At 38.8% G+C, this 11,210-nt stretch overlaps 1 protein-coding gene across 5 annotated transcripts in view; it reads left to right on the top strand.

The window, feature by feature from the left end:
* Positions 1-11,210, top strand: part of LOC100747071 (neo-calmodulin) — an 80,010-nt gene that overhangs the window by 1,034 nt on the left and 67,766 nt on the right. For 4 of the 5 annotated variants that reach the window (XM_024372001.2, XM_033324376.1, XM_012393191.3 and 1 more), the window contains exon 2: positions 25-314. In XM_024372001.2, the coding sequence (XP_024227769.1) occupies positions 276-314 (39 nt within the window). In that variant the 5' untranslated portion in view covers positions 25-275. Of the gene's footprint in view, positions 1-7; positions 315-11,210 lie in introns of those variants that run through there. The other variant, XM_033324373.1, reaches the window with a different exon arrangement.

The raw sequence follows: 11,210 nt of genomic DNA, 5'->3' as shown, positions 1-11,210 counted from the left end.
GAGTAACGAAACATCGGCGGGAAGGTCCAGCAACAACGCGCGACCACCTGTAGTTGTGGCCTCGAGCCACCCCTGACGGCTCTTCGGACGAGCCTCCTCCGTGTCTCCCCCACTCTACAACGGAACTCTCTCTGCGTCCTTGGTGCCCTGCGTAACTCAGAGGCAGGATTCATACCTGGATCTCACGTCGCCGAGGAAACCGACGACGAGCATCGCCATAGCTAACGCCAGCGTTCACACGTATCCCGCACACGCCTGCCAGGATTACCACCAAGATGAAGACGTCATCGTTCTCTCTGCGTGTCATGCGACGGGTAAGTGAATGTTACGCTTTCATTCATCCTTTCTGCGTTTATCGTTCGAGACGGAAACGATCGTGACCGCCAATTCACAGTTGATACCCTGTCAGTTCTTCCAAGACGTTCTCGAAGGTTCGAGTGTTTCGTCACTTTGTCTAGGATTTGGCTAAATTTTCTTTCTGAGTTGAATACGTAAAGGGTAAATAAATAAGTCTAAATAACGTTTCTCTGCCGTGATACACAACAGGGTTGAAATATAAGGGCGGAGTGCACAGAATACAAAGCGGAAGTTTTGGTTGCCGGTTCTCGAGAGATTCCCATTTTTCGTATCTCTGAACGCGTATAACGTAGTGTTATGAGAAATAAAACGTTCACTTTCGCTGAACCTGGTTTCAATCGTGAAATGGTTCGCTGAATCTTCCTGGTGTTTCGTTCGAGTGGGAGTATAGCAGGATAGGTTTTATTCCGTTGGTTTTATTTTCGAAAATACGAAGAGTGTCACGTTGATGAAATAGAGTGGCAGTTACCCGCGTGGATATCCTACCACCATATCGTAAATAATGTACTGGGCAAAAATTCGTGCCAGCATTGTACGCGTGAATTCGGTCGCGCGCAAATCCATCCGAGCTAACTGATTTATACGCTCGTAGCGACATTCCCGTTGCATATTCCATTCGGATGCATATTCAACCGTGATTCGCATTACCGATGCATCGGTATAGTTCGACACGAAACTCGGGACACGAGAATCCCGAAGAATCATCCTTCGAGTTTGTCCTGCAAGCGGATAGGAATTGAACGCGACACGAACGGAATTCCAAGATAGGAAATTACTTGTAGCATCTACGCCGTGTCTTACGTAATGTTACTTGGCAATCAATTATCCTTGAAACGTCTGATATTACGAGGAATATTATTTCGAAATAGAAGCGCTCAGCATCGATACTGTGCGTGTTAATTGATGCAGCGAACGCCGCGAAATTGAATTGGTTTTACGTGAAACGCATGGCATAGACTGTATAGAGTCACAGAGTATTATAGAGAAAGGAGAGATGGTTACAGTGATCCACGAAAGTATTTGAATATTCACGATAGAAAACTTTTACGTACATGCTGTACGGTTTTTGCATAATAGGTTTTGAAATTTCATTAGCAGTATAACGAAACACGATGTTGTGATTATGTCGGTTCTAAAATGTATAGAAGCTAGAAAATGTATAGTAGCTACATCGTCGGCTAAGCTAAACTAAGCTCTTGTAACCTGTACATACGTCTTTAGATTGATTTCAAACTTTATAATGGAATCGCGATAGTCGACTCTATTATAGTTGCAGCGTTGATGAAATTTCAAAATGTTTTGTACGACACATATGGTATGTTCATATAATATGTTCATATAATATGTGAAAGGTTTTTGCAAGCGCTGGAATACTTTCGTTTGCCGTACGTTTTATTGTCGTAAATCGTGAATTCAACCTGTAGAATCCTGCTTTGTTTCGATGTTGAAAGGAAATCACATCGACATATGGTAGAACTTCGTTTACCTGAACAAAATTTTAGTCAATATCCGATTAACTTTTGCTCGTTCGATTCATTTATCCGAGTCTGGTTAACAAAACATTGCAGGTAGTTGGAATAATTGCTGAGCTCCAATTATACAAATTGTTTGTCCCCTAACAAGTTTAGATAAATGGAGCTCTACTGTATCGTGTATCATCAGATGTAACAGTCATTCGGTACAGTCTGTATCACTGTTGTTACAAACGGCGAATATTTTATTGTAGAGGAAGTAATCCATTATGGTTCAATGTTGCATTAACGCAATGTTCCATTTATAGTTTTATTCAACCCGTTGCAATTAATTACCAAATCCCGTTTTTTTAAAATTGTGAAAGATATTTGAAAGATTCGCTTAATATTTTTTTTCTTTGCTGTTTCGTGACGCAGATTTCATAATCTTTTAATCAAAAGAACTTAAAGAAATTCAAATATTTATATCATTATGACCATTGTTTAGTTCTTAATGGATTAACAAAGAACCGATTGAGAAGTTATCTATGCGATAATTAAGTTAACACTAGAACTACTAAATCTTTTTTAAAAAAATTACTCGCGACGTACAGATATTGTTGATACTATTAATGTTTATGTTTATTGAGACGGAATCATGATTACATAAAAATAAGTCATTTAGTCCTTTTATCATATCGATTCAATTTTAATTAACTATGTAGGATATATTTAGGTATAAGTTGAAGGTAGATAATCGTTATGTGAAAAAATAAAATCACCCATATAACCGAGCAGAATGATTATGCGTAAATGTGACCTAGAAAGTAATACAGAGAAAATATCTGCATAATTAACCCAGCCGAAAGTTAATTCGCGATTCAATTATTTTCCAAGAAATACGTGAAATAAAATGGAACATCTTGGTGAGATTTCTCGGCGAAATTGCACTTGGTAATCCTGTCCCTAAAAGAAGGAAGCTTCGCTTCATTGGATTTAGATCTTTTTCTGAGAAATTCTGTCTCCAGGATAGACAATTAAATTGGAAAACGCAGTAACGTAATAGGATGGGAGTAAATTCGACGTGACGGCTCGAAATTCGACTTGTAATAACTTTCTGCTGTTGTAATCTTGCTCCCTTTAATAACCACGATCTCGCATCTAGATCCTCAAATCGAGATTGAGATTAAAACGTGATCTCCGTTCAAATGGAAGGTCGTTCGTTGCAACGTCTTTTAGTTAATAATTTTTCCTCTACAGCGCGATAAACCGGAATACTTTTGGCAAATTAACATTCTTTTGGGTCAAGTCGACAAAAAAGAAAAAATAGAAGAGAAAAACTCGTTTAGCCGATCCCTTTGTTCGTAAGAACGAACGATCGATAACAGAAAGAGGAAGGACGTGTTAAACGTTTCTCTCGTCTTCGATTTCACGAGTTGCGTTTCGTTTGCTTTCCAAAAGCCGAATCCTCGAGCGCCAGTATTATCCAGATATTTTCTACAGAGGACCGTTTTTCCCACCTGACGCATATAAAATACAAAGAGAGTTCACGAACGTCCGCAAAACTTCGTTTCATTTCATCCCGGCCCCTTTGAGTCGTGGTAGAATACAAAGAGCTATTTTCCAGGCATAGTACAAACAATCCAAAATTCAGAGGAACTTCTTCCCCACGAGCCTTTTTCCGCCTGGCTTTTTATAGAAATGCTTAGGAGGCCATATAGCTCGCCGAGCAGTTTCAGTCCATTTGGAAAAATGTCGCCTACGTGAATCGAATCTCAGGGACAATCATGAAATTACTGGCAGAAGTAGATACATTAACGGTCGAAAGTATGTCACGAGTAAATTGCGGATTCATTTGCATATATTCGAAAAAGGTGCAGAAATGCATAGAAAGCGTATATAGTATGCAAAAATATGGGGAACATCCATTGTTTGATAAAAAAATATTTGAGTAAGTCACTGTATATCTGTTGATTTCGTAAGAGAATAATAAATGATGCGTTCGATCCACTGGTGTGCTAATTGGATTATGATGTGATTTAATTACGTAATTTACTTACATTGTTCTTCGACTATATAGTAAATCGATTACCTTGTAATTACGTAAATTACGTTGTAATTGATGCAGAGTAAACGTAAGTTACGTTGTAAGTTCAATCGCGATTACGAGTCGTCTTGCAATTTAATCGAATAGCGAAGCTGAATTACGAATTACAATATAATTGAATACGATGTAACTGAATTACTTTGTAATTATAATTCATCGAATAATCCAATTGTAATTCTATACGACTTTGCTTTGATCATTAGCTTCTCAGAAATTCATATATCTTAGCGATGTTCGCGTATTGTATATCTACAATATATCAATTTATCAATCAACCAAAGTATTCATGTAATTATGAACAGCAATATGCGCGATTCCATTCCGATATTTTTATTTCTCCATTCCACTTATAACTTATTCCACGAATGCACGTTTACGTTTCCCATGGAAATCGTAGAAAACTGGCATCTCCGAGGAAACGACTATCGCGAAGATTCGATAAAATTCGTTTGCCATCTTTCGTGGTCTTCTGTCTCTAGCGAGACGACAACAAGAAACTGGTCTTAGAAGTTTTCTCATCTCCTCGTGAAAACAGTATACTCGTCCTTGGTGAGATCTAGCGTTTCTCGTGATCCTTGCTTGTCCCGGTTATGACAGTTCTTCTCCATGCAATTGCCCTGGTACGACTTTCCAATCGTCGATTCACTGCGCTACGAAATCTGCCTTTCGTTAGTCTGACCAGAACAGGCTAGTTCCACTGTTCCTCGTACGCTTTGGCAAACGTGTGCGCGCAAGTGCACCGTGTACACGGTTAAATTAGTTTCAAGAGCGCGGAGTTGAACATCGATGGTCACGAGTATCGGGTTCGCTGAATATATTGCGACTTTATTCCGCAAAAGGCCAGACACCTTGAAAACGCTCGTTTAATCGCGCGTAGAGTGGAAAATTGAGACTAATTTTCAACGTCGCCAGCAACGGGTAGTTTTTAAACGGCTACGAGTAATTTCATTTCCTCTTTGGCGACGTGGCTACGACAAGGTTGACACAGCCGTGTTTGTTTCTCCTGTCAACCGCTTCGCCACTGTTCACGGATAATGTTATATTGACCTTCTATAGCCGTGCAACATCATGCAATTAAAGAGGAAATTAATTGACCTCGGTATGCATCTGTGGAAAGTGCTTATTGCAGAAATAATATGAAAATGTATCGTCAATTAGTTTCCCATTGATTAATCGTGAAGGAACTTATATACACAGCCGTTAATTGGTATTAAAACACTTTAATCGATTTATAGTAATTGTATTTGGATTTCACCGAAGTGTACTAATTAATGATTAATTCATAATTCGCTGAATCAACAGGCTATACATTCACATTACCTATTTAACGCTAGAACTGTTCAAAGTAGATGAAACCACCAGTTTCTAATCTTCCATAGAACTTTTACAAATTTACAACAGCTCAGTTTCAGACACTCGAATGATTTTTTTAAACATTCTATCACGCAGAATCGTCGTTTTTCTTAAACTTCATCCAATTACAAGGCAACCCGTATAATTGATAGTACCTTTGTTATTGAACTATACCAAAAACATACAAGTCCCTACCAGTCTTCCATACTTTCAAACAAGATATCCTTAAAAATTTTAATAATTAACAAACAACTCGAAACAACTTTGTCTCTTCTCGAATTAAAAGCGAAAAAGGTTCAAGAGTGAAACGTGACCACCGTACGGATGTCATACTCGCGCTCGAACTCGCACAGAACGCTAACACGCGTATATCAAACTGCGATAGTCAAACCGTGAATTCGCGTTCTGTCACGCAACTGCGTAATCGGATTGTCCAGGCTGTCGATCTTCGTTCCGGATTACTCTGTGCGATCGCCTGAATATAACCATTTACTAGCTATGGAAATGAGAACGTGACAGTACGGAAAGCCGGCACACTGGAAAAATTTCCCAAAGCTTTCCCCGACCTCCATTCCTTCTGTTTAACCGCTATTCACACGGCGCAGTGTTCGTGACTCGAATAACCACGACGATACCGCTGAATTCAGCCTAGCTTGGTTTTCAGCGAAAACATCGGCCATTTCTAAACGCACGCGGTAAAATTGGAAAGGCGGATGGCGAATAAATACGAAGGGACTGAAGAGCCAGTAAATCTAGACTCGAAATCACCTTCTTTATCCCAGCGTGTTCGTATCGTCGGAATATTTTCTTCGTTTTTGGGGAAAAGCCCCCCATAGCTCTCTGAGAATTCCCAGGAGCTTAAAGCGCCTTTCAGAGTCGTCCTTGCGATCAGTTTCCGCTCCAATCACGTTGCACACGTATCGAAAAAGAGGTATTACCATGTTCTATTTGACCAAACGATTTCGCAATACTAAACGCACGCTTATCAGTCAATGGTGTAGCAAAAGACTACCGTAAGCTTCTTCACGTGACAGTGGTTTTTATAGGAAGTATTGAAGTGATCACCACTTATAAGAAAACTCTACATCTGGTCTTTATAGTTTTCTCAAACACTGAAGCCATCGACAGCGCGTAGACAAAAGACTGCGACGAAGGCAGACCATAAACAGTAGGCAGGCGACGTTGGCTTCGGGGTTTTCAGTTATTGGGTAACACAGCTAGCATTGCGGATCTGGACCAGCTCAAATTGTATTCTTACTTATAATTACACTTCTATTTAAATATATTTTCTGCCTTACAATTTATCCACGAGTTTTCTCTGTTCGAATGTTTTCTCACATCGAGTAACCTCAACAGAAAGAATATTTTACTTTGAAGTATTTGGAGAAATCGAAGATTTGCCATCTTATCTTGGCAAAGGTGACAGGAATCACTCTACATGTATATGAAATTCTTTTCATGATCGTTCGATCCACGCCATCGTTCCTCGTATTTTCCGCTATCGGTCGAGGCGATGAAAGTCGTGATCCTCGATGAAAAAGAGAACCAAAAATACCACTCGCGAGATATACCATAGGCTTTCATAAAGTTTCATGGAACGAGGGATCGTCTGTATAAAAGGAGTTTCTAATATTTGCCAAGCGGCTCTCTAGGGGTTTCGATTTGATCGACGACCGTCTACTTTTACTCGACGCGGAGAAACGTAGCCATCGTTTTTATCTATAACCTCCTATTTCCTGAATGGTCGAAACGTTATTGCGTTTCGGAGAAACAATTTTACCGGACGAGATTTTACGAGAAAATTACCAGAAGCCATATTTTGTTTTCGTGAAAGAATTCGTTATGACAAACGAGAGGAAAAGAGAGGATGTGAATATTGTGTGGAAGCTTGAGCCACGTCGGTCCCTATTAAAACCGAAAACGTCGGTATTAAGAAATATTGCCTGTGCATCGTTAGGCTGCCACGACGCCCTTAAAACGTCACGTCGTCGTTGCTCGGGAAATCCTCCAGGATCGAAAGGTCAAAGGGCAGTATAATTGAGCCTCCGAAAAGCAAAGGACGATTGAACGTGCGTATGCCGTTTCCTGTACGCCGCATAATTACCAATCGTCGATAGTCTATTACGCTAATAAGCCTCGATATTCAATGGGACCATTTGCATCATTTATCGTGTGTTCGAGATGACTCGTGTTTATTGAATATATATTTGTAAGTTGCAGATACATTTTCAAACTAGTTTTCTAAACTTTACTAGTACATTCGTGACATTACAATGCTAATGAAATTTTAAAATATTTTGTACAACCTGCATAGTAATATATACATGAAAGTTTTTGATGTTATGCGTTTAACTGCTGTAATAAGCCGTTGTACGCGTCGAGCATCAGACAAGCATCAGACAACACCGAATATCTGGAAAAAGACATCCCGTTGACAATTTATCTTTTCGCGTGGACACACCCGCAAATTGAATGGAAACGCTGTGTTTCGCGCCAAATAAAATTTGCTATTTTTCGTCATATTAATTGAGCGAGATGGAATTACAGTGACGGGGCAATGGCTGCATTTCATAGGTTCAAAATAAATTCATAAAAAACCGACGCTGTTGATATCTCGGCCAGAAACGCACGCAACCGTACAAATATCATTTTGGTTTTCCCCTTGTATGAAAAATAACGTTATTCCCGCGATGGAACGTGTTCGCGAGTGTAGAAATTGTTAATGATCTTATTTACTGTCTATCACTCCTGTGATCCTTTTTGTTACGTATCGTGCTCGGATATATGAAATAAATTCAATTAAATTTGACTAAATATTGCACGACTTCGATCGTCTTGTTTTACATTCAATTTATCCACCAATCTGTATGTATATATCTACGTAAAACTCCTTTTAAATCCAACATCCATCTTGTCCTTCGTAATTCACCTCTTCTCGGTAATAGGATTTCCTCGTTAAAGTAAACGTTCTAGTAGCTCGTTCAAACTATTGCTTCCTTTGTACGCGGAATCAGAACCACGCGTTTTCCTCTCGATTATAGGGTCCAGACAGCTTTATTCATCCATTTTGAAATAATATCAACACGGTAATATTAGCAGGATCGTTTTATTCCTCGTTGATCGCGGCCATGATCCAAATGTTGCTTTCAAATAGTCGCGGATATATGCGTGGGGATTAAAACGTTGTCGAATCTGTTGTACTCGCGAGCGCGATTGCAGCAATAAATTGACGATAACGCGAATACTGGGTTAAATACGAGGGATCCAATAAACGTGGTCGTTGGAAACGACATCTAATTTTCGAACATCAAACGATAGAATGATTTTCAATGTTGGACACGCTGTCTCTAGCAAAGCTATAAATCGACACTTTATTCTTGCGACTCAAGGATTATCACATCAACAGATCGTAAATCTTCGTACGATTTGTGCGTAGGTCTTTCATTTTTTGCATTCGCAAAACTGTTGTTATTATTATTATTTATTGAACTTTATCCCCAACTTGTAAATTGTGTGATGCTTTATATACAAATATATCCTAAAAAAAATCGTGACAGTACAATTGGTATTCCGCGTGCGAAGGATTAACAGCATCCGCCGGGAATTCTCCTCGGGACATGCAATTCGTTTCGCGTATTCTTTACCCTCGAGAACAAAATCCAATTCTTGGTGATACAGTGTAGGTGACTCTTTCATCCGAGACTCAATCAGCCCTGGATAGTTCGCACCAATTCATACATTTCCTTTTCCTTTTCTTTCTATTTGAAACTAGGAAATCTAGATTCTAGCCATTTTCTTCTTCTTTGCCGATCGATGCTGATGGGATAACAGAAATTATCGTTGGGTGGCCTTTATCGAAGTGAAATTGAAGAGAAAGAAAGGTAATCGTTGTGCAGAGCTAAAAGCATCCTTGTATCGCCCGAAATGTATTCCATTATTCGAAGAACACTCAATCGCTGAGCGAATTCTGCGCGCGATGTAAAGAAAAATTGTGCTAAGAGACCCAAGATAATCCCCGCTTATACCGTTAAAATTTAAACGTTGTATGTTGTACGTATTTGCATAAATAAAGAAACAAACAATTTAGTTGTGCGTGATATTGATTGCGCGTATTGCTTGCTTAACTTTATCGATGTTTTAATACGTTGATATTCAGTGCGTAGGAAATTATTGTTTTCAGCTGGATTCTCGTTTCTCAGGTCTTCGATGAAACGATCTTGTCTTATTACGTACGCTATGTTTATTTTCTAAAGATGAATATTTGAATATTTCCTTATGAAGATTTATTAATTACTTAGACCTAGAAATTTACGAATCGGATAATTGGTCGGTGCCGAATAATAACTTTTTGTTCATTTTAATTCATCGAGTCGAGCTTTGATATTCTGAAAGCGCTGCTTTAATTAGCTATCGTACTAAATTTACCTGGACGAGCGTTTGGCCTTTGCAATCTCCATTTTCCGCGCTAACGATTTACAGAAAATGGCTAAAGCAACGCAATTCGCGTGTACACCGTTCGTTAAGCTTTGCAAATTTAGTAATACATATGAATTATAAAGTTTCTCCAAAAATACAAATTCGTTGTATATTTTGTTCAGTGATAGACAGAAGAATGGAGTGGAAGATTTAAACACTGCGGTTTGCGAGCGTGTATCGGGCATACACATCGCGACGTGAAAAACATCTTGTCGCGCCAAGTCCATCTGCATTAGCGTAATTAGAGTAACAAATCTCGGAGACAAACTGAATTACGTGTTTCTTTTGGGATTTATCGACTGGAGCAGAAAAACATCGTCTTCACATAGTTTTAGATAGATTTCACTGAAATATGTTTACGAAGAATATTTTATTTTATATTTATATTTTATTATATTTAAAATAATATTATACTTCCACTATTGCTGTAAAGAACTTGGAGCAGTCCGGGTATAGCATATAAGCTTTATACTTTGGTACAAAAATGTTGGAAGAATATTTTCTTTATTTCTATACAAAACTTGAATTAGTTTGCCCATAAAAACTTTTATGGGGTTCCATTTTTCTTGCGAATAAAAATACGAAAGGATGAGAGTAAAAACAGATGAAAAAAGAAGGAATATTGCTTATCGTTGCGTCTGATGATTTCAGAATTTTTACACAGCAAAACTGTACAGAATTGTACGCGTAAGATTCTTGATCCATAATCTTCCAATATGTCGTACAATTTTGCATCAAATTTCCTTACTATATTTTCCTCCCCGATTGCCATCGATTAGCGTAGGATGGATTCACCCAGTTAGAAGATTTATAGATCAATTCCTGCGAAGATCCTTTGGGGAGTAGCGTGTTCACTCTCTCAATTCGCTAGCTGACCAGAGCCGAGAATTTCAGGGCTCCCAAACTGATAGTAGCAGTTAGTTACCAAATATGTGCCCCTAATTAATCGATGTGTACCGTGAGGCTAGGGTGTTCATTAAATATGAGCGTTTGTTGTCTCGACCTGTTCATGGGTAGAAACATCACAATAGCAGGTTTGTATTTTAGCCAGGAGCCCTTGATACATGGTATGTTAATGGTTGTATGGGATCGATATCGCTGGACGTATACGACGTGTCTCCGGGGGATACGAGAGGCGAATAGATAACTCGGAGGACCAGCGAAAGAAAAAGTCAAAGGAAGAACTTGGCCTACGGCTATCGCTCTTTCACGTTGCAAAGAGCCGTGTTCATCCTGTATCTTGTGAATATTTTAAAGTTGACTGTTCATTGACACATTGGCTGTTTGTTATATATCTTCAAACAAAATATAATTCTAATTATGATACGTCATTCTCTTAAATTTTTGGACGCAATTCTGCTCGTCATTATTCTCTATTATGGAATAAAACTTTGTTCTTGAAAACTGTGTTTAGTAAATTTGACCAACTATCGGATTCTTAATTCCATATTCTCTTATCACGCTTA

Source organism: Bombus impatiens, unplaced genomic scaffold (genome assembly GCF_000188095.3).
Source record: "Bombus impatiens unplaced genomic scaffold, BIMP_2.2 scf_2222, whole genome shotgun sequence".
Classification (NCBI taxonomy): Eukaryota; Metazoa; Arthropoda; class Insecta; order Hymenoptera; family Apidae; genus Bombus; species Bombus impatiens.
This window is presented reverse-complemented; position numbering and strand designations above follow the sequence as displayed.